Source organism: Coloeus monedula (genome assembly GCF_965178545.1).
Source record: "Coloeus monedula genome assembly, chromosome: 31".
Classification (NCBI taxonomy): domain Eukaryota; kingdom Metazoa; phylum Chordata; class Aves; order Passeriformes; family Corvidae; genus Coloeus; species Coloeus monedula.
This window is the reverse complement of record NC_138811.1, coordinates 740,735-764,176: the sequence shown is the minus strand read 5'-3', so window position 1 is coordinate 764,176 and position 23,442 is coordinate 740,735. Positions and strand designations below refer to the sequence as shown.

The 23,442-nt window shown below is 63.9% G+C and overlaps 2 protein-coding genes across 2 annotated transcripts in view; one reads left to right on the top strand and one right to left on the bottom strand.

Moving 5' to 3' along the window:
• CAMSAP3 (calmodulin regulated spectrin associated protein family member 3) overlaps nt 1-932 on the top strand; it is a gene marked incomplete at its 5' end in the record, with an annotated part of 39,223 nt that extends 38,291 nt beyond the window's left edge. The window contains one exon of the mRNA XM_082299327.1: nt 603-932. Within this exon, the coding sequence (XP_082155453.1) occupies nt 603-902 (300 nt within the window). The 3' untranslated portion in view covers nt 903-932. The remainder of the gene's footprint in view (nt 1-602) is intronic.
• A 2,371-nt stretch (nt 933-3,303) lies between these two features.
• Nucleotides 3,304-23,403, bottom strand: RASAL3 (RAS protein activator like 3; the record flags this gene model as incomplete). Its single annotated transcript, XM_082299325.1, has 19 exons — nt 3,304-3,453; nt 4,331-4,406; nt 6,384-6,553; nt 7,354-7,473; nt 8,476-8,812; nt 9,433-9,536; nt 9,654-9,855; nt 11,081-11,317; nt 11,942-12,086; nt 12,706-12,850; nt 13,658-14,194; nt 15,000-15,098; nt 15,993-16,116; nt 16,885-16,973; nt 17,420-17,502; nt 17,797-17,869; nt 18,055-18,176; nt 20,909-21,347; nt 23,353-23,403. 19 exons carry the CDS (start codon nt 23,401-23,403, stop codon nt 3,304-3,306), a joined length of 3,303 nt encoding a protein of 1,100 aa, XP_082155451.1.
• Between the last annotated feature and the right edge of the window lie 39 nt (nt 23,404-23,442).

Here is a 23,442-nt window from a genome sequence, read left to right as displayed (position 1 = left end):
GGGGCCCCGCAGCGTCCCGCTGCCCATGGGGGGGGCTCTGGGCAGGCACCCCTGAACCCCGAACAAACCCCGAGAAACCCCGAAAAAAACCTAAAAAAGCCGCTAAAAACCCTAAAAAAAACCCCTAAAAAAAACTCCTAAAAAAGCCGCTAAAAACCCTAAAAAACCCTAAAAAAACTCCTAAAAAAGCTGCTAAAAACCCCTAAAAAAACCCTAAAAAAACCCCTAAAAAAACCCTAAAAAAACCGCTAAAAACCCCTAAAAAAGCGCTAAAAAACCCTTAAAAAACCGCTAAAAACCCCTAAAAAAGCGCTAAAAAACCCTTAAAAAACCCTAAAAAAAACCCCTAAAAAAACCGCTAAAAACCCCTAAAAAACCCTAAAAAAAACCCTAAAAAACCGCTAAAAACCCCTAAAAAAGCCTAAAAAAACCCTAAAAAAACCGCTAAAACCCCCTAAAAAACCGCTAAAAAACCCTAAAAAAGCGCTAAAAATCCCCTAAAAAATCCTTTAAAAAGCCTAAAAAAATCTCTAAAAAACCCCTAAAAAACCCCCTAAAAACCCCCAAAAAACGCCTTTTTCCCCCGTTTTTCCTCTCAGGAGATGGAGCAGAGCTCGGCCCAGCAGCTCCTGATCCTATTCCGGGACGGGGGCTGCCAGTTCCGGGGCGTTTACGCTTTGGGGGGGATCCCCCCGACCCTAAAGCGCCTTTCGGGCTCGGGGCCCCGCAGCGTCCCGCTGCCCATGGTGGAGGCTCTGTACAAGTACCAGTCGGACCAGCGCCGCTTCTGCCGCCTCCCGGCGCGCACCATGAGCGGCAGCGTGGACGCCTTCACCATCCCCGGGCACCTGTGGCACCCCTCGAGGCACGGCACCCCCAAAAAACCCGGCACCCCAAAATAAAACGGGTTCCAAAAACCCCAAAAACGGGCTCACCCCAAATCGGATCCCGTTGTGTGCGCTCAGTGCTTGGGAACGGCGGTTTGGGGATGTTTGGGGACGTTTGGGGACATCGAGGGGACATTTGGGGACATTGAGGGGATGCCTTCGCCATCCCTGGGCACGGCACCCCCAAAAAACCCGGCACCCCAAAATAAAACGGGTTCAAAAACCCCAAAAACGGGCTCACCCCGAATCCGATCCCCTCCCGGTGCCGGCGTTAACGGCGGTTTGGGGACATCGGGTCCCGTGTCCCCTGAGGGACCCCGGGCTCTTTCACCCCCCCAAAATCGGACCTGAGGGACCCCGGGCTCTGTTACCCCCCAAAAAGGGACCTGAGGGACCCCGGGCTCTGTCACCCCCCAAAAAGGGACCTGAGGGGACCCCGGGCTCTGTCACCCCCCAAAAAGGGACCTGAGGGGACCCCGGGCTCTGTCACCCCCCAAAAAGGGACCTGAGGGACCCCGGGCTCTGTCACCCCCCCAAAATCGGACCTGAGGGACCCCGGGCTCTGTCACCCCCCCAAAATCGGACCTGAGGGACCCCGGGCTCTGTCACCCCCCAAAATCGGACCTGAGGGACCCCGGGCTCTGTCACCCCCCAAAAAGGGGCCTGAGGGACCCCGGGCTCTGTCACCCCCCCAAAAAGGGACCTGAGGGGACCCCGGGCTCTGTCACCCCCCAAAATCGGACCTGAGGGACCCCGGGCTCTGTCACCCCCCCAAAATCGGGCCTGAGGGGACCCCGGACTCTGTCACCCCCCCAAAAAGGGACCTGAGGGACCCCGGGCTCTGTCACCCCCCAAAAAGGGACCTGAGGGACCCCGGGCTCTGTCACCGCCCAAAAAGGGACCTGAGGGACCCCGGGCTCTGTCACCCCCCAAAAAGGGACCTGAGGGACCCCGGGCTCTGTCGCCCCCCCAAAATCGGGCCTGAGGGGACCCCGGGCTCTGTCACCCCCCAAAATCGGACCTGAGGGACCCCGGGCTCTGTCACCCCCCCCAAAAAGGGACCTGAGGGGACCCCGGGCTCTGTCACCCCCCCCCCCCCGCCCCAAAAAAGGGACCTGAGGGACCCCGGGCTCTGTCACCCCCCCAAAAAGGGACCTGAGGGGACCCCGGGCTTTGTCACCCCCCAAAAAGGGACCTGAGGGGACCCCGGGCTCTGTCACCCCCCAAAAAGGGACCTGAGGGGACCCCGGGCTTTGTCACCCCCCAAAAAGGGACCTGAGGGGACCCCGGGCTCTGTCACCCCCCAAAAAGGGACCTGAGGGACCCCGGGCTCTGTCACCCCCCCAAAATCGGGCCTGAGGGGACCCCGGGCTCTGTCACCCCCCAAAAAGGGACCTGAGGGACCCCGGGCTCTGTCACCCCCCAAAAAGGGACCTGAGGGGACCCCGGGCTCTGTCACCCCCCAAAATCGGACCTGAGGGACCCCGGGCTCTGTCACCCCCCAAAAAGGGACCTGAGGGGACCCCGGGCTCTGTCACCCCCCCAAAAAGGGACCTGAGGGGACCCCGGGCTCTGTCACCCCCCAAAAAGGGACCTGAGGGGACCCCGGGCTCTGTCACCCCCCCAAAAAGGGACCTGAGGGACCCCGGGCTCTGTCACCCCCCCAAAATCGGGCCTGAGGGGACCCCGGGCTCTGTCACCCCCCAAAAAGGGACCTGAGGGACCCCGGGCTCTGTCACCCCCCAAAAAGGGACCTGAGGGACCCCGGGCTCTGTCACCCCCCCCAAAAAGGGACCTGAGGGGACCCCGGGCTCTGTCACCCCCCAAAAAGGGGCCTGAGGGACCCCGGGCTCTGTCACCCCCCCAAAATCGGACCTGAGGGACCCCGGGCTCTGTCACCCCCCCAAAATCGGACCTGAGGGACCCCGGGCTCTGTCACCCCCCAAAAAGGGACCTGAGGGGACCCCGGGCTCTGTCACCCCCCCAAAATCGGACCTGAGGGGACCCCGGGCTCTGTCACCCCCCAAAAAGGGACCTGAGGGGACCCCGGGCTCTGTCACCCCCCCAAAATCGGACCTGAGGGACCCCGGGCTCTGTCACCCCCCAAAAAGGGACCTGAGGGACCCCGGGCTCTGTCACCCCCCCCCAAAAAGGGACCTGAGGGACCCCGGGCTCTGTCACCCCCCCAAAAAGTGACCTGAGGGGACCCCGGGCTCTGTCACCCCCCCAAAAAGGGACCTGAGGGACCCCGGGCTCTGTCACCCCCCCAAAAAGGGACCTGAGGACCCCGGGGTGTCCATGGCAGTGCCATCTTTTATTGCCCCCCGAGCCGCCCCCCCCGCAGCCGCTCGGTGTCGGCGACATCTCGGCGACATCTCGGCGACATCTCGGCGACATCTCGGCGACATCTCGGCTGTCACACGCTGGTGGCCTGCGCGTCGTCGGCGCCGGGCTCGTCCCGGCCCCTCGGGGGGGACACGGGGACACCGCGGGGGTGGCCCCGGGCCCGGGCCAGGGCCCCGCGCAGCTCCGAGAGCTCCCGCTGCAGCCCCGAGAGGCGCCGCTCCTGCGGGCACGGGGACACGCGGGTCACCTGGGTCACCTGGGTCACCCTGGGTCACCCTGGGTCACACCTGGGTCACTCTGGGTCAGCTGGGTCACCTGGGTCACCCTGGGGCACCCTGGGGCACCCTGGGTCACACCTGGGTCACCCTGGGTCACACCTGGGTCACACCTGGGTCACTCTGGGTCACCTGGGTCACCTGGGTCACCCTGGGTCACACCTGGGTCACACCTGGGTCACTCTGGGTCACCTGGGTCACCTGGGTCACCCTGGGGCACCCCTGGGTCATCAGTGTCACCCCTGGGTCACCCCTGGAACACCCTGGGTCACACCTGGGTCACCCCTGGGTCACCCCTGGGTCACCCTGGGTCACACCTGGGTCACCTGGGTCACCCTGGGTCACCCTGGGTCACCCCTGGGTCACCCTGGGTCACCCTGGGTCACCTGGGTCACCCCTGGGTCACCTGGGTCACCCTGGGTCACACCTGGGTCACCCTGGGTCACCCTGGGTCACACCTGGGTCACACCTGGGTCACACCTGGGTCACCCCGGGTCACCCCTGGGTCATCAGTGTCACCCCTGGGTCACACCTGGGTCACACCTGGATCACCCCTGGGTCACCTGGGTCACCCTGGGTCACCTGGGTCACCCCTGGGTCACACCTGGGTCACCCTGGGTCACCTGGGTCACCCCTGGGTCACACCTGGGGCACACCTGGGTCACCCCTGGGTCACACCTGGGGCACACCTGGGTCACACCTGGGCCATCAGTGTCACCCTGGGTCACCTTGTGTCACCTGTGTCACCCCCATGTCACCCTGTGTCACCCCAGTGTCACCCCAGTGTCCCCCAGTGCCGCCCCATCCCCATCCCAGTCTCACCAGTTCCCGGCCCTGTTCCTCGCTGGTTTTCAGCCTCTCCAGGTCCTTTTTCCGGCTCCCTTCGGCCGCCGTCAGCCTGGAACGGGGGGGGGTTGGGGACTGGGGACCCCAAACTGGGACACCCAAACTGGGACACCCAGACTGGTTTGGGACACTGGGATGGGGACCCCAAACTGGGACACCCAGACTGGTTTGGGGCACTGGGATGGGGACCCCAAACTGGGACACCCAGACTGGTTTGGGACACTGGGATGGGGACCCCAAACTGGGACACCCAGACTGGTTTGGGGCACTGGGATGGGGACCCCAAACTGGGACACCCAGACTGGTTTGGGACACCCAGACTGGTTTGGGGCACTGGGATGGGGACCCCAAACTGGGACACCCAAACTGGGACACCCAGACTGGTTTGGGACACCCAGACTGGTTTGGGGCACTGGGATGGGGACCCCAAACTGGGACACCCAGACTGGTTTGGGGCACTGGGATGGGGACCCCAAACTGGGACACCCAAACTGGGACACCCAGACTGGTTTGGGACACCCAGACTGGTTTGGGGCACTGGGATGGGGACCCCAAACTGGGACACCCAGACTGGTTTGGGGCACTGGGATGGGGACCCCAAACTGGGACACCCAGACTGGTTTGGGACACTGGGATGGGGACCCCAAACTGGGACACCCAAACTGGGACACCCAGACTGGTTTGGGACACCCAGACTGGTTTGGGGCACTGGGATGGGGACCCCAAACTGGGACACCCAGACTGGGACACCCAGACTGGTTTGGGGCACTGGGATGGGGACCCCAAACTGGGACACCCAGACTGGTTTGGGGCACTGGGATGGGGACCCCAAACTGGGACACCCAGACTGGTTTGGGGCACTGGGATGGGGACCCCAAACTGGGACACCCAAACTGGGACACCCAGACTGGTTTGGGACACCCAGACTGGGGCATCCAAACTGGGACACCCAGACTGGGGCACCCACAGTTTTGGGACACCCAAAAATTTGTGAGACACCCCCGTTTAGGGACACCCACAGGTTTGGGACCCCCCATTTCAGGGTGCTCCCCCCCCAGTTTCGGGGTTCTTCCCCCCAATTTTGGGGCGCTCCCCTCAATTTCGGGGCTCTCCTCCCCAATTTCGGGGCTCTCCTCCCTAATTTTGGGCCGTTCCCCCCAATTTCGTGGTTCTCCTCCCCAATTTCGGGGTGCTCCCCTTCAATTTCGGGCTGCTCCCCCCTATTTCGGGGTTCTCCCCCCCGATTTTGGGGCACTTTCCCCAATTTCGGGGCGCTCCCCCCAATTTTGGGGTTCTCCTCCCCATTTCGGGGCGCTCCCCTCCAATTTCAATGTTCTTCCCCCAATTTCGGGGTTCTCTCCCCCCGATTTCGGCGTTCTCCTCCCCAATTTCGGGGTTCTCCCCCCCAATTTCGGGGTTCTCTCCTCCAATTTCGGCGTTCTCCCCCCAATTTCAGTGTTCTCCCCCCAATTTCGGCATTCTCCTCCCCAATTTCGGGGTTCTCCCCCCCAATTTCGGGGTTCTCTCCTCCAATTTCGGCGTTCTCCCCCCAATTTCAGTGTTCTCCCCACAATTTCGGGGTTCTCCTCCCCAATTTCGGGGTTCTCCCCCCAATTTCGGGGTTCTCTCCTCCAATTTCGGCGTTCTCCCCCCAGTTTCAGTGTTCTCCCCCCAATTTCGGCATTCTCCTCCCCAATTTCGGGGTTCTCCCCCCCAATTTCGGGGTTCTCCCCCCAATTTCGGGGTTCTCCCCCCCCGATTTCGGCGTTCTCCTCCCCAATTTCGGGGTTCTCCCCCCAATTTCGGGGTTCTCTCCTCCAATTTCGGCGTTCTCCCCCCAATTTCAGTGTTCTCCCCACAATTTCGGCATTCTCCTCCCCAATTTCGGGGCTCTCCCCCCCAGTTTCGGGGTTCTTCCCCCCAATTTCGGGGTTCTCCCCCCAATTTCGGGGTTCTCCCCCCCAATTTCAGGGTTCTCCCCCCAATTTTGGGGCTCTTCTCCCCGATTTCGGGCCCCCCCAGCCCCTACCTGGCCGCCAGGTTGGCGGCGCGGGCGTTGCTCTCGTCCAGCTGCGCCCGGAGCCGCTCGAGGAGCTCCCGGTGCTGCTCCTCCGCCCGCGCCGCCCGCGCCTCCGCCCGCTCCAGCCGCTCCCGGTGCTCCGCCAGCTCCTCCCGCAGCGCCTCCAGCAGCCGCCCGTGCTGGGGACACCGGGACAGCGTCACCGGGGAGCACCGGGGGCTGGGGACACTGGGGACGAGGTTACCGGGAAGCACCGGGGGCTGGGGACACTGGGGACGAGGTTACCGGGGAGCACCGGGGGTTTGGGGACACTGGGGACGAGGTTACCGGGGAGCACCGGGGGTTTGGGGACACTGGGGACGAGGTTACCGGGGAGCACCGGGGGCTGGGGACACCGGGACAGCGTCACCGGAGGGGCAGCGGGGGTTGGGAACACTGGGGACGAGGTTACCGGGGACTACCGGGGGTTTGGGGACACTGGGGACGAGGTTACCGGGGAGCACCGGGGGCTGGGGACACTGGGGACGAGGTTACCGGGGAGCACCGGGGGTTTGGGGACACTGGGGACGAGGTTACCGGGGAGCACCGGGGGCTGGGGACACCGGGACAGCGTCACCGGAGGGGCAGCGGGGGTTGGGAACACTGGGGACGAGGTTACCGGGGACTACCGGGGGTTTGGGGACACTGGGGACGAGGTTACCGGGGAGCACCGGGGGCTGGGGACACCGGGACAGCGTCACCGGGGGGGCACCGGGGGCTGGGGACACCGGGACAGCGTCACCGGGGGGCACCGGGGATTTGGGGACACCGGGACAGCGTCACCGGGAGGTGCCACCCCCCCCCTCCTCCCGGTTACCTTCCCGAGCAGCCGCCCGCCCTGGGGACACCGGGGACGGGGGCACCGGGGGGCACCGGGGGACACCGGGAGGACACCGGGGAAGGGTCCCGGGGACTGTCACCCCTCCCCTCCCGGGGTTACCTTCTCGAGTGGCCGCAGCGCGTAGAGCTCGCCCGGGGCCACCGGGTCCTCGGCCAGGCGCTGCCAGGGCACCGCGGGTTTGCGCGGCAGCGACGCCGACGAGCGCAGCTTCCCCCGGGGCTGCGACACCGCGACAGCCGTTAGTGGCACCGGGAGACCCGGTAATGGCACCGGGCACCCGGTAATGGCACCGGGACACCCGGTAATGGCACCGGGACAGCCGGTGATGGCACCGGGACAGCCGGTAATGGCACCGGGCACCCGGTAATGGCACCGGGAGACCCGGTAATGGCACCGCGACAGCCGGTGATGGCACCGGGACAGCCGGTAATGGCACCGGGACAGCCGGTAATGGCACCGCGACAGCCGGTAATGGCACCGGGACAGCCGGTAATGGCACCGCGACAGCCGGTGATGGCACCGGGACAGCCGGTAATGGCACCGGGACACCCGGTAATGGCACCGGGCACCCGGTAATGGCACTGCGACAGCCGGTGATGGCACCGGGACACCCGGTAATGGCACTGAGACAGCCGGTAGTGGCACTGGGAGACCCGGTAATGGCACTGGGTGGTACCGGGCACCCGTCACTGTCGCTGGGGCACTGGTTGTTGTCACCGGGATACCCGTTAATGTCCCGTTAATGGCACCGGGACAGCGTTGTTGGCACCGGGATACCCGTTAATGTCCCATTAATGGCACCGGGACAGCGTTGTTGGCACCGGGATACCCGTTAATGTCCCGTTAACGGCACCGGAACACCCGTTATTGTCACCGGACCCCCATTATTGTCACCAGGACACCCCTCAATGGCACCGGGCACCGGTTATTGTCACCAGAACCGCCGTTAACGCCACTGGGATGCCGGTTCATGTCACCAGAGCCCCGGTAGTGCCACCGGGACCCAGCTAACGTCACCGGGACACCCGGTAATGTCACCGGGGCACCGGTCAGTGCCACCAGAGCCCTCGGACCACTGGTGAGTGCCCAGTTAGGCACCAGACCCATCGGACCACCGGTCCTCACCCCAGAGTGGCCCTGTGGCACCAGTTAACACCACTGGCCACCCCCACCAGACCCCTCAGGCCCCATCCCCACGCCATGGTGGCCACCAGGACTCACCGGGCCATCACCGGGCACAGGTGACCCCGTGCCATCTTCAGGCGGCGCCTCATCCGCGTGTCCGGCGCTGTCCGGCTTGGCCGGACACCGGGCGGCCTTGCCCTGGGCCGGGACGCTCTGGGTGCGCTGGACGTTGCGGCGCTGCCGGGCCTGCACCGGGGTCGGCACCGGGATCGGGGACGGTTCTGGGGACGGCTCCGGCTCTGTCCCCATCCCCTTGGCCTCGTCGCGGCCCCGGACGCGCCGGACGCTGGTCAGGGACTGGCTCTTGATGAGGGGGCTGTGCTTGCCCAGGTCCCGCGGGGGGACAAAGCCCGGCTTGGGGGGCTCCGAGGGGCTGTGGGGACAGGGGGATGTGGGGTGGGCACGGGATGGAGATGGGGCACCCCCAGTGTGGCCGGGACAGGGGGAACCCCAAATCCTGGTGGGATCAGAGGGACCCCAAATCCTGGTGGGATGGGATCCATCTCCTGTCCCCAAATGGGAGCAGAGGGACCCCAAATCCTGGTGGGATGGGATCCATCTCCTGACCCCAAATGGGACCAGAGGAACCCCAAATCCTGGTGGGATGGGATCCATCTCCTGACCCCAAATGGGATCAGAGGGACCCCAAATCCTGGTGGGATGGGATCCATCTCCTGTCCCCAAATGGGACAAGGGGGATCCCAACTCCTGGTGGGATCAGATCCATCTCCTGACCCCAAATGGGACCAGAGGAACCCCAAATCCTGGTGGGATCAGATCCATCTCCTGTCCTCAAATGGGATCAGAGGGACCCCAAATCCTGGTGGGATCAGATCCATCTCCTGTCCCCAAATGGCACCAGAGGAACCCCAAACCCAACCAAAACCAGAACCCTGAGCCCTCCAGGATCCCAAACCCACCCTGGGACCACCCCACCCCAGGTGTCCCCATTGTCCCCAGGCGTCCCCGTTGTCCCCAGGCATCCCCCAGTACCTTCTCCTGGCGGTGGAGCTGAGGCGGACGGACACGGGGACAGGTGTCCCCTCCCTGATGGCCCTGAGGATGGTGGGCAGCGGCTCCAGCTCCTCCTGCGTGGCCTACGAGGACACCACGGGGACGTTGTGAGGACAACGGGGTGGAGAAGTTGTCCCCCATGGACACCGGTGGACAAGGAGGTGGCCAGCCCAGCACCAGGGACAGAGGGGTGGTGGCACCTGGTCCAGGCTGGTGAAGATGTCACAGAGCAGCAGGTGGAGCGTGGCGAGCTCCAGGGCCAGGTCCACGTAGCCATCGTAGGTGGCCATGTGGGCGCTGGCCTCGGGGGTGGCCACGGCCGCCAGGAAGTCGGTCATGGTGGCCAAGTTCTGCTCCAGGAACTCGTTCATGAAGGTCATGTAGGGCTCCTTCTCGCCAAAGCTGGGGACAGGGGTCGCCGACACGGTCAGGGGTCATTGTCATGGTCAGGGGGTCACCACCATCGTCACGTGGTCTGCTGCCACAGTCAGGGGTCATCGCCGTGGTCAAGGGGTCATCATCATGGTCACAGGTCACCACTATTGTCATGGGTCACCACCATGGTAAAGGGTCAGTGACATGGCCATGGGTCATCATCGTGGTCTGGGGTCAGTGACAGGGTCAGGGGCCACCACCATGGGGATGGGTCACTACCACGGTCAGGGTTCATCTTCATGGTCAAAGGGTCACCACCATTGTCAGGGGTCACCACCATGGTCACAGGTCACCACCATGGTCACGGGTCACCACTACAGGGATGGGTCACTACCATGGTCAGGGTTCATCGTCATGGTCAAGGGGTCACCACCATGGTCACAGGTCACCACCACAGGGATGGGTCACCACCATGGTCAAGGGTCACCAGCCTTGGTCAGGGCCCAGGCCACTCTCAGGAGCATGGACAAGGGCCACCACCATGGTCACTTGTCACTGAGATGGTAATGGATCATCATCACGGTCACATGGGCCACCATCATGGTCAGGGGCCACCAGCATGGTCATGGTCACAGGCCACCTTCAGGAGCATGGACCATCCAACCCAACTGCCCCATGGTGTGTTGGGGACAACCCAACTGTCCCGTGGGACCTTGGGGACAACCCAGACTTGGGGACAACTCAACTGTCCCGTGGGACCTTGGGGACAACCCAGACTTGGGGACAACCCAGGCTTGGGGACAACCCAACTGTCCCATGGGACCTTGGGGACAACCCAGGCTTGGGGACAACCCAACTGTCCCATGGGACCTTGGGGACAACCCAGACTTGGGGACAACCCAGGCTTGGGGACAACCCAACTGTCCCATGGGACCTTGGGGACAACCCAGACTTGGGGACAACCCAACTGTCCCGTGGGACCTTGGGGACAACCCAGATTTGGGGACAACTCAACTGTCCCATGGGACCTTGGGGACAACCCAGATTTGGGGACAACTCAACTGTCCCATGGGACCTTGGGGACAACCCAGACTTGGGGACAACCCAGGCTTGGGGACAACCCAACTGTCCCATGGGACCTTGGGGACAACCCAGATTTGGGGACAACCCAACTGCCCCACGACTCTCCCCAGAGCACGGACGGGACGTCCCCGCTGCCCCACGTCCCCACCGCGTCCCCGCCGCCACGTACGTGGTGAAGTTGGCCAAGTTCTGGATGACCTTGGCCACCAGCGTGAGGGTGCGGGCGGTGGCCTCGCTGGGGTACTCCTGGACGAGGCCGAAGAGGCTCGGGGACATGATGGCCGGACACAGGAACCTCAAGAAGAGCGAGGCCGACACCAGGCGCTGCCCGATGGCCGCCTTGCCCCGCGCCGCGCACTCGTCCCGCCACGCTGCGAACACCTCGCCCAGCTCCGCCGGGAAGGACCTGGCCAGGGACACCGTGGTGGGGACCGGGGACCCGCCCGTGCCACCGCGGGGTGATGGGGGGTGTGGTGGCACCATGCCCTGGTGTTGGCACCAAGTGGTTTCTGTGCCTGTCTCTGTGTCCAGCCCAGGGTGGTGCCCAGCCCCATCCCTGTCCCCAAACTTGTCCCCAGGGTCCACCTTGGTGTCCATCTCCATCCCTGTCCCCAAACTTGTCCCCAGGTCCTTCCTGGTGCCCAGCCCCATCCCTGTCCCCGAACTTGTCCCCAGGTCCACCCTGGTGTCCATCTCCATCCCTGTCCCCATCCCTGTCCCCAGGTCCACCTTGGTGTCCATCTCCATCCCTGTCCCCAAACTTGTCCCCAGGTCCACCTTGGTGTCCATCTCCATCCCTGTCCCCAAACTTGTCCCCAGGTCCACCCTGGTGCCCACCCCTACGTCCACCCCAGGATGGTGACAGTCCCCAACCCCACCCCTGGTGCCCAGCCCGGTGCCAGCACCCGTCCTGCCCATTCCTATTCCTGTCCCCAATCCCACCCCCGTGTCCAGGCTTCTCCCAAGCTCTCCCGGTGCCACCCCGGTGCCACCCCGGTGCCACCCCGGTGTCCCAGCTGCTGTCCCTCACTCGGAGCCGTCGGTGATGCGCCGCAGGGTCTCCTCGCAGACCTGCCGCAGGTGCTGCCGGTGCTCGGACAGCTCCAGCCCCGAGCATTTGCTGGGGTCCACCTCAAAGCTCTCCTCGGAGCTGCAGAGCCGGGCCACCACCTCCCCTGGGGACAAGGGACAGCCCGTGAGGGGACAGAGAGGTCACCAGGACAGGGATGGCCAGGACAAGCCCACACCACATCCTCATGGATGGTCAGGGATGTCCCACAGCCCGTGAGGGCATTGAGTGGTCACCACTATGTCCTCATGGATGGTCAGGGATGTCCCACAGCCCGTGAGGGCATTGAGTGGTCACCACCACATCCTCATGGACGGTCAGGGATGTCCCACAGCCACTGAGTGGTCACCACCACGTCCTCATGGATGGTCAGGGGTGTCCTACTGCCACTGAGTGGTCACCACCACATCCTCATGGATGGTCAGGGGTGTCCTACAGCCACTGAGTGGTCACCACCACATCCCCATGGATGGTCAGGGATGTCCCACAGCCCGTGAGGGCACTGAGTGGTCACCACCACATCCTCATGGATGGTCAGGGGTGTCCTACAGCCACTGAGTGGTCACCACCACATCCCCATGGATGGTCAGGGATGTCCCACAGCCCGTGAGGGCACTGAGTGGTCACCACCACGTCCCCATGGATGGTCAGGGGTATCCCACAGCTCCCCAGTGCCCTGTCCCATCCCGGTGCCACCCGGGGTGTCCCCCATGTTCCCCCCGTACCCAGCGTGTCCTGCAGGTACTTGGCCCCCACCAGCTTCATGTACTCATCGATGGCCTTGGTGGCCAAGGTGTTCTCGCGGAAGATCAGCGCCTCGTGGTCATCGAAGCGGTCGAGCTCGGCCACGCCCAGGTCGATCAGGAACGACTGTGGGGACGTGGGGGGAAGGGTTTGGTGGCACCCGTGACCCCAAATGATCAACTCAGCCCACGCTGCACCTCCTGGCACCCCCCTGTGTTTTTTGTGTCTACAGTCCCAACCCGACCCAGCCCAACCCAACCCAACCCAACTCATCCATCCCATCCCAGCCCATCCCAGCTCAACCCAACCCAACCCAACCCAACTCATCCATCCCATGCCAGCCCATCCCAGCTCAACCCAACCCAACCCAACCCAACCCAACTCATCCATCCCATCCCATCCCAACCCAACCCAACCCAACCCAACCCAACTCATCCATCCCATCCCAACCCAACCCAACCCAACTCATCCAACCCAACTCATCCAACCCATCCCATCCCAACCCAGCCCAACCCAGCCCAACCCAACTCATCCATCCCATCCCATCTCATCCCAACCCAACCCAACCCAGTCCAACCCAACCCAACCCAACTCATCCAACCCAACCCAGCCCAACCCAACCCAACTCATCCAACCCAACTCATCCATCTCATCCCATCCCAGCCTATCCCAGCCCATCCCAACCCAACCCAACCCAACTCATCCATCCCATCCCAACCCAACCCAACTCATCCAACCCAACCCAACCCAACTCAACTCATCCACTCCATCCCACCAATCCCAACCCAACCCATCCAACCCAACTCATCCCATCCGATCCCATCCCAGCTCAACCCAATCCCAACCCAACTCAACTCAACCCAACCCAACCCATCCACCCTGACCCACCCCATCCCACCAACCCCACCCCCCGTACCCAACCCCCCGCCCCACCTTGGCCTTGCCGGTGCTCTGCAGGACATGCACCAAGGCTCCGGCCAGCTCCTCCTTGTGCCGCGCGGCGATGGCCGGCTCCAGGTGGCCGCACAGCTCCCGGTAGTGGAAGGTGATGAACTCAGCCAGCTCCTTGTAGCGCACGATGGGCAGCACCCGCACCTCGCGGTAGCGCCCGCGCAGCCGCACCGCCGGCGCCCGCTCGCCGCCGCCGCCACCACTCAGGGAGTACCAGCGCTCCAGGGGCTGCCGGGCTGCCGCCAGCTCGGCCAGCGGGATGGTGACGGTGGCCACCGGTGTCCCCGGTTGGTCATCGCGGCACAGGGCGACGGTGAGGGCGCGCGCCGGGGGCAGCGCGGCCAACTGGAAGAGCTCCCCCCAGAAGAGCTGGCCGTCGGCACCGGCCGCCTTGGCCGTGGTGCGGGCAAAGACGGCGCCGTCCAGCTGGAGGTGGCAGCGGAGGCGGCGCCGTGGGGGGAGGTCCCGGCCTTCGTAGACCCAAAGGGTCAGCGCCAGCTCCAGGCGCTCACAGTTGTCCTGGAGGGGTGGGGGACAAGGGGACAAAGGGGGGTGTGGGTGGGGGTCAAGGGGTCAAGGGGACAAAGGGGACAAAGGGGGGGTGTGAGTGGGGGTCAAGGGGTCAAGAGGACAAAGGAGACAAAGGGGGGTTGTAGGTGGGGGTCAAAGGGGACAAAGGGGGTGTGGGTGGGGGTCAAGGGGTCAAGGGGACAAAGGGGACAAGGGGGGTGTGGGTGGGGGTCAAGGGGTCAAGAGGACAAAGGGGACAAAGGGGGGGTGTGGATGGGGGTCAAAGGGGACAAAGGGGGTGTGGGTGGGGGTCAAGGGGACAAAGGGGACAAAGGGGGGTGTGGGTGGAGGTCAAGGGGTCAAAGGGTACAAAGGGGGGTGTGGGTGGGGGTCAAGGGGTCAAAGGGTACAAAGGGGGGTGTGGGTGGGGGTCAAGGGGTCAAGGGGACAAAGGGGACAAAGGGGGGTGTGGGTGGGGGTCTGGGTGGGGGTCAAAGGGGACAAAGGGGGGGTGTGGGTGGAGGTCAAGGAGTCAAAGGGGACAAAGGGGGGTGTGGGTGGGGGTCAAGGGGTCAAAGGGGACAAAGGGGACAAGGGGAGATTTGAGGTGGGGACAGAGAATTCTGAGAGGTGGGAATGGGGACAGGGGGGACGTGGGGGGACAGGAGGGGCCATGGAGGGCGACAAGAAGGGGCCGGGCAGTTCGTGCCTCAGTTTCCCCACCCATGCCGAGGACAGGAGGGCAGTGGGTGCCCGCAGTGAGGGTCCCAGGGTGGTGGGATGTCCCCGAGGTGTCCCCAGGGTGTCCCCAAACCTTGTTGGGCTGGGCTGTCCGGCGCAGCTCCTCGATCCAGCGGTCGCGCTCGGCCAGGGAGGCGCAGCCGAAGGAGCGGCTGCCCTCGGCCGTGATCACCTGCGGGGACACCGAGGGGACACCAAGAGTGACACCGAGGGTGACACCGGGGGTGACACTGAGGGGACACCGAGGGGACACCGAGGGTGACACCGAGAGTGACACCGAGAGTGACACTGAGGGGACACCGAGAGTGACACCGAGGGTGACACCGAGAGGACACCGAGAGTGACACCGAGAGTGACACCGAGGGGACACCAAGGGGACACCGAGGGTGACACCGAGGGGACACCGAGGGGACACCAAGAGTGACACCGAGAGTGACACCGAGAGTGACACCGAGAGGACACCGAGAGTGACACCAAGGGGACACCAAGGGTGACACTGAGAGTGACACTGAGGGTGACACTAAGGGTGACACCGAGGGGACACCGAGGGTGACACTGAGGGGACACCAAGGGTGACACCGAGGGTGACACTGAGGGGACACCGAGGGGACACCGAGGGTGACACTGAGGGTGACACCGAGGGGACACTGAGGGTGACACCGAGAGTGACACCGAGGGGACACCGAGGGGACACTGAGGGGACACCGAGGGTGACACTGAGGGGACACTGAGGGTGACACTGAGGGTGACACCGAGGGGACACTGAGGGTGACACCGAGAGTGACACTGAGGGTGACACCGAGGGTGAAACTGAGGGTGACGGGGACACCGGGGGCAGGGGGGCACAGGGGGCTATGGGTGTCCCTTTGTGGGGTCTGGGGTACCCTGGGTGTCCCTTTTTGGGGTCTGGGTGCCCCTTTTTGGGGCCTGGATGTCCCTTTATGGGGTCTGGGTTCTCCAGGTGCCCTTCTTTGGGGGCTGGGTGCCCTTTTTTGGGGTCTGGGATGCTCCAGGATGTCCGGGGTGCCCCCCACCCTTCTGGCACCTCGAGCCCCCCACCCCGTACCTGGAAGCAGAACCTTTCCCCCACGACGCTGCCGTGCACGGGCCGGACGATGACGTTGTCCCCGGTGAGGTCCAGCTCGGCCGGTGGCACCAGAGATTCACGGGAAGCGCTGCGGCTGGGGACCCTGAGGGGACAGCAGTGTCACCAGGACCCCAAAAAGGGGACAGGAATGTCACCAGGACCCCAAAAAGGGACCCTGAGGGGACAGCAGTGTCACCAGGACCCCAAAAAGGGGACAGGAATGTCACCAGGACCCCAAAAAGGGGCAGCAGTGTCACCAGGACCCCAAAAAGGGACAGCAGCGTCACCGGGACCCCAAAAAAGGGACCCTGAGGGGACAGCAGTGTCACCAGGACCCCAAAAAGGGGACAGGAATGTCACCAGGACCCCAAAAAGGGACAGCAGTGTCACCAGGACCCCCAAAAAGGGGACAGCAGTGTCACCGGGACCCCAAAAAGGGGACAGGAATGTCACCAGGACCCCAAAAAAGGGACCCTGAGGGGACAGCAGTGTCACCAGGACCCCAAAAAGGGGACAGGATTGTCACCAGGACCCCAAAAAGGGGCAGCAGTGTCACCAGGACCCCAAAAAGGGGACAGGATTGTCACCAGGACCCCAAAAAGGGGCAGCAGTGTCACCAGGACCCCAAAAAGGGGACAGGAATGTCACCAGGACCCCAAAAAAGGGACCCTGAGGGGACAGCAGTGTCACCAGGACCCCAAATAGGGGACAGGAATGTCACCAGGACCCCAAAAAGGGGACAGCAGTGTCACCAGGACCCCAAAAAGGGGCAGCAGTGTCACCAGGACCCCAAAAAGGGGACAGCAGTGTCACCAGGACCCCAAAAAGGGACAGCAGTGTCACCAGGACCCCCCCCCGCGCTGTCCCTTACCTGTCACCCTCCGGGACCGCCGCCACCGCGTCGCTTTTGGTGCCACCGCGACTTTTCCTGTCCCGGAGGAGCCTCTTCCAGAGCAGCCCCTGCAGGGACAGGGACGGGGATGGGGACAGAGAGAGGGACAGGGACAGGGACAAGGACAGGGACAGGAATGGGGTCAGAGAGAGGGACAGGGATGGGGACAGGGACGGGGACAGGAATGGGGTCAGAGAGAGGGACAGGGACAGGGACAAGGACGGGGACAGGGACAGGGACAGGGACGGGGCAGGGACAGGGACAGGGACAGGGCAGGGACAGGGACAGGGACAGGGACAGGGACAGGGCAGGGACGGGACAGGGACAGGGACAGGGACAGGGACAGGGACAGGGACAGGGACAGGGCAGGGACAGGGACAGGGACGGGGACAGGGACAGGGACAGGGACGGGGACAGGGACAGGGACAGGGACAAGGACGGGGACAGGGCAGGGACAGGACAGGGACAGGGACAGGGACGGGGACAGGGACGGGGACAGGGACGGCGCTCCCACCTTGACGTTGCTGAACTGGGAGCTGGGGGGGGTCTCATTTTCGGAGCTCCTCGTGACCCCCCGAGGGTTCCTCTCGTCCGGGTCTGGGGGGGGGAGTGGGGGACCAGTCAGCACCCCCAGTATCCCCCAGTAGCTCCCAGTAACCCCGCAGCACCTCCCAGTACCCCCCAGTGCCTCCCAGTACCCCCCAGTGTCCCCCAGTACTCCCCAGCGTCTCCCCCAGTACCTCCCAGTGCCTCCCAGTGCTCCCCCAGTGCCTCCCAGTACCCCCCAGTGTCTCCCAGTGGCCCCCAGCGTCCCCCAGTACCCCCCAGTGCCCCCCAGTGCCTCCCAGTGGCCCCAGCGTGGGACAGGGCACAGGACAGGGGTGCCCTCACCAGGGTCCCTCCTGCCCGCCGGGTACAGGTTGGTGGCCTCGGACGTGGCACTGGTCCTGCTCCGCCACGAGCCCTGGGGACACGGCAGGGTCAGGAGGGGCCACCCTGGCACCCCCGAGGGGACATCAGAGGGTCAGGAGGTGCCACCGTGGCACCCAGGGGACATCAGAGGGTCAGGAGGTGCCACCCTGGCACCCCCGAGGGGACATCAGAGGGTCAGGAGGGGCCACCGTGGCACCCCCGAGTGTCCCCACTCACCTCCTCGTCCCTGCCCAGTGGCACCAGGTGTCCGTCCACCAGCGAGAACTGGGACACGTCCCACACGGTGGCATCGGGGGGCACCGGGGGTACCGGCAGCGGGGACGTCCCCGCGGGGGTCACTGAGGGGACAGAGCAGGGTGTGGGTGCCCAGAGTGCCCCTGCCACCCACGGGCGGTGTGGCACTGGCACCAGGGGACATGTGGCCTGGCAGGGGTGCCAGGAGTGCCAGGGTGAGGGACAGGTGACCACGGAGGGGACACCAGGGGTGTGGTGACACCAGGTGACCATGGAGGTGCCACCAGGGGTGCCAGGATGGGGGACAGGTGACCATGGAGGTGCCACCAGGGGTGTGGTGACACCAGGTGACCATGGAGGTGCCACCAGGGGTGCCAGGATGAGGGACAGGTGACCATGGAGGTGCCAGCAGGGGTGTGGTGACACCAAGGGACACCTGGAGGTGCCACCAGGAGTGCCAGGATGAGGGACAGGTGACCATGGAGGTGCCACCAGGAGTGTGGTGACACCAAGGGACACGTGGGCACGGGGTGGCAATGCCGGGGGGCGCGGCAGAGCGACACTGGCAGCCCCGGGTGGCTCCGTGGGTGGCTCCGTGCCCGCCCCGTGGGTGGCCCCGGCCGAGCCGAGCCGGTTTGGCCGGGTCCCGGTGCCGGTGCCGCGGGGCCTGGCCCGGTGCCACCAGTGTGGGTGCCAACCCCGGCACGGGGACACGCGGGGACGGGGACACGGCCCTTGGGGGGCTGTGCCAGGCCAGCGTCACCCACCCCACACCCAGCACCCCCCAAACCCATCCAAAGCCATCGCTGTCACCCCGAAAGTCATCACGGCATAACACATCACCCCCAAAAAACATCATCGTCACCCCAAAAGTCATCACCCCATAACACATCACCCTAAAAAACATCATCGTCACCCCAAAAGTCATCACCCCATAACACATCACCCTAAAAAACATCATCGTCACCCCAAAAGTCATCACCCCATAACACATCACCCCCAAAAACCATCATCATCACCCCACACCCATCACCCCCAAAACCATCATCGTCACCCCAAAAGTCATCACCCCATAACACATCACCCCCAAAAAAAATCATCACCCCAAAAGTCATCACCCCACACCCATCACCCCCAAAAACATCATCATCACCCCCAAATTCATCACCCCATAACACATCACCCCAAAAACATCATCATCACCCCAAAAGTCATCGCCCCAAACCCATCACCCCCAAAACCATCATCGTCACCCCCAAATTCATCACCCCATAACACATCACCCCAAAAACATCATCATCACCCCAAAAGTCATCGCCCCAAACCCATCACCCCCAAAAACATCATCACCCCCAAATTCATCACCCCACACCCATCACCCCCAAAACCATCATCATCACCCCAAAATTCATCACCCCTCATCCAACACCCCATAACCCAGCACCCAGCACCCCTCAACCCATCTCCAGCACCCCCCACCCATCATCATCACCCCAAAATTCATCACCCCATAACCCACCACCCTCCACCCATTATCACCCCATAACCCATCACCCCAAAATTCACCACCCCCAAGTTCATCACCTCAAAATTCACCACCCCATCACCCCAAAATTCACCACCCCATAACCCACCACCCCAAAAGTCACTACCCTTTAACCCATCGCCCCATAACCCATCAAGCCCCAACCCCTCACCCATCATCATCATCACCCCATAACCCATCACCCCAAAATTCACCACCCCCAAATTCATCACCCCATAACCCATCACCCCAAAAGTCACCACCCTTTAACCCATCATCCCATAACCCATCACCCCACAACCCACCACCCCCAAAATCACCACCCCATAACCCCTCACCCATTATCACCCCATCACCCCCCACCCATTATCACCCCATAACCCATCACCCCAAAAGTCACCACCCTTTAACCCATCACCTTCCACCCATCACCCCATAACCCATCACCCCATAACCCCTCACCCCAAAAGTCACTACCCTTTAACCCACCACCCCATCACCCATCACCCCATAACCCATCACCCCATAACCCATCACCCCAAAAGTCACCACGCTTTAACCCATCACCTTCCACCCACCACCCCATAACCCATCACCCCATCACCCATCACCCCAAAAGTCACCACCCCATAACCCTCCACCCCATCACCCATCACCCCAAAAGTCACTACCCTTTAACCCATCACCTTCCACCCACCACCCCATCACCCATCACCCCATCACCCCTCACCCCAAAAGTCACCGCCCCATAACCCATCACCCCATAACCCATCACCCCATAACCCATCACCGCCCCATAACCCATCACCCCATAACCCACCACCCCAAAAGTCACCACCCCATAACCCATCACCCCATCACCCCAAAAGTCACCACCCCATAACCCATCACCCCATAACCCATCACCGCCCCATCACCCATCACCCCATCACCCCTCACCCCAAAAGTCACCACCCCATAACCCATCACCCCCTCACCCCAAAAGTCACCACCCCATAACCCATCACCCCATAACCCATCACCGCCCCATCACCCATCACCCCATCACCCCTCACCCCAAAAGTCACCACCCCATAACCCATCACCCCATCACCCCAAAAGTCACCACCCCATAACCCATCACCTCCAAATTCATCACCACCCTTTAACCCACCACCCCATCACCCATCACCACCCCATAACCCACCACCCCATCACCCACCACCCCATAACCCACCACCCCATAACCCACCACCCCAAAATTCATCACCCCATCACCCCCCACCCCTCCCCACCCCACAATCCCCCCCTCACCCTTCTCCCACCCCTCACCTGCCCCGTCGTGCCCCCCCAGCTCCGCGCCGCTGTCCCCGCGTCCCCTCCTCCGGCCCGGGCCGCGCAGGTACCGCTGCAGCGGCGGCCGCGTCCCCTCCGCTCCCCGCGGCTCCTTGGGCGCCTTGGACGGGGCTGAAAACGCCCTCTGGAACAGCGACCGCCGCGCGCTGCCCTTGGGGCCACCCCTGTCGCCACCCCTGTCGCCACCCCTGTCGCCAGCCCTGTCGCCAGCCCTGTCGCCAGCCCTGTCGCCGTCGCTGCCGGGGTGGCTGTAGGAGCGTTTCCAGCCCTGCAGCCGCGCCCAGCGCCGGCTCCCCGGGGACCCCCCGCCCCTCTCGGGGTCCCCGCCGGGTGGGGCGGTGGTCGCCGTGCGCCACTTGTAGGTCTTCAGTAGGGCCGGAGGGTCGGGGGTGGCCGGGGGGGCTTCGATTTCCATCTGTGAGGGGGGGGGGGGAGAGTGGAGTTTGAGGGGTTCATGGGGTGGGTTTGGGGGTGGTGGGATGGGGGGAATGAGTTTGGGGGTTGGATTTGGGGGTGGTGGGATGGGGGGAATGAGTTTGGGGGTTGGATTTGGGGGTGGTGGGATGGGGGGAATGAGTTTGGGGGTTGGATTTGGGGGTGGTGGGATGGGGGGAATGAGTTTGGGGGGTTCATGGGGTGGGTTTGGGGGTGGGGGGAATAAATTTGGGGGTTGGATTTGGGAGTGGTGGGATGAGGAGAAAGAATTTGGGGGCTGGATTTGGGAGTGGTGGGATGGGGGGAATGAGTTTGGGGGTTCATGGGGTGGGTTTGGGGGTGGTGAGATGGGGGGAATGAGTTTGGGGGTTGGATTTGGGGGTGGTGGGATGGGGGGAATGAGTTTGGGGGTTGGATTTGGGGGTGGTGGGATGGGGGGAATGAGTTTGGGGGTTGGATTTGGGGGTGGTGGGATGGGGGGAATGAGTTTGGGGGGTTGGATTTGGGGGTGGTGGGATGGGGGGAATGAGTTTGGGGGCTGGATTTGGGGGTGGTGGGATGGGGGGAATGAGTTTGGGGGTTGGATTTGGGGGTGGTGGGATGGGGGGAATGAGTTTGGGGGCTGGATTTGGGGGTGGTGGGATGGGGGGAATGAGTTTGGGGGTTGGATTTGAGAGGGGTGGGATGAGGAGAAAGAATTTGGGGGCTGGATTTGGGAGTGGTGGGATGGGGGGAATGAGTTTGGGGGCTCATGGGGTGGGTTTGGGGGTGGTGGGATGGGAGAATAAATTTGGGGGCTGGATTTGGGGGCGGTGGGATGGGGGCAATGAGTTTGGGGGTTGGATTTGGGGGTGGTGGGATGGGGAGAGGCATTTTGGGGGGTCCATGGGGTGGGTTTGGAGGTGGTGGGATGGGGAGAATGAATTTGGGGGTTGGATTTGAGACGGGTGGGATCGGGAGAATGAATTTGGGGGGCTGGATTTGGGAGTGGTGGGATGAGAGAATAAATTTGGGGGGTTCATGGGGTGGGTTTGGGGATGGTGGGAATAAATTTGTGGGTTGGATTTGGGGGTGGTGGGATGGGGGGAATAAATTTGGGGATTGTATTTGGGGGTGGTGGGATGGGCACCCCTACCCTGGCATCCCCACCTCGAGGGGCCCCAATTTGAGGGGTCCCACCACCCACAGGTGCCCCTGCCCACCCAGGGGTCCCCAATTTGAGGGGTCCCACATCCCTGGGATGCCCCTGCTCACCCCGGGGTCCCCAATTTGAGGGGTCCCACATCCCCGGGATGCCCCTGCCCACCCAGGGGTCCCCAATTTGAGGGGTCCCACATCCCTGGGATGCCCCTGCCCACCCCGGGGTCCCCAATTTTGAGGGGTCCCACATCCCTGGGATGCCCCTGCCCACCCCGGGGTCCCCAATTTTTGGGGTTTTCCTGCCCACCGAGGGTGTCCCCAATTTGTGGGGTCCCACGCCACCCCCTCGCAGCCCCCACGGCTGCCGGGGACAGGGTGCCAGGGGGACAGGGTGACAAGGGGACAGGGTGACAGGTGCCCCGCCACCCCCGTGCCCCGGGCGCAGGCGGGACCGGAGGCGTTTCCGTCGCGCCCCGGCCGCGCTTCCCTTCCCCCTCCCCTCACCCCGCACCCCCATCCCGTCCCGGGGACCCCCCCTGAGCCCCCCTTGGTCACCCGCGGGTGCCGCTCGGCTCGGGGGGCTCGGTGGCAGCGCGGGACCCCCGCTCTGGGACATCCCCGAGGTGCCACCCGCGCTTTTGTCGCCCGTCTGTCACCAGCGCCCCAAAGCCGGGGGTGGCCCACATCCTCCGGGGGGAGGGGGTGACAACATTTTTGGGGTCCCCCCCGCCACTTCCTCCCCCCACCCCGCATCCCCGGCGCTGTCCCGGCCGTGGCATCCCCCGAGGGGACCGAGGGGAATTTTGGGGACCGTCTCCGCGTGTCCCCCCCCCCTCCCGCGGTACCTCCGCTGCTGCGCCCGCGCTCGGCCCCGGTTCCTGTCGCGGCTTCCCCATGTGACCGGGCAGGAGTTTCTGTCACACCCTCACCTCCTC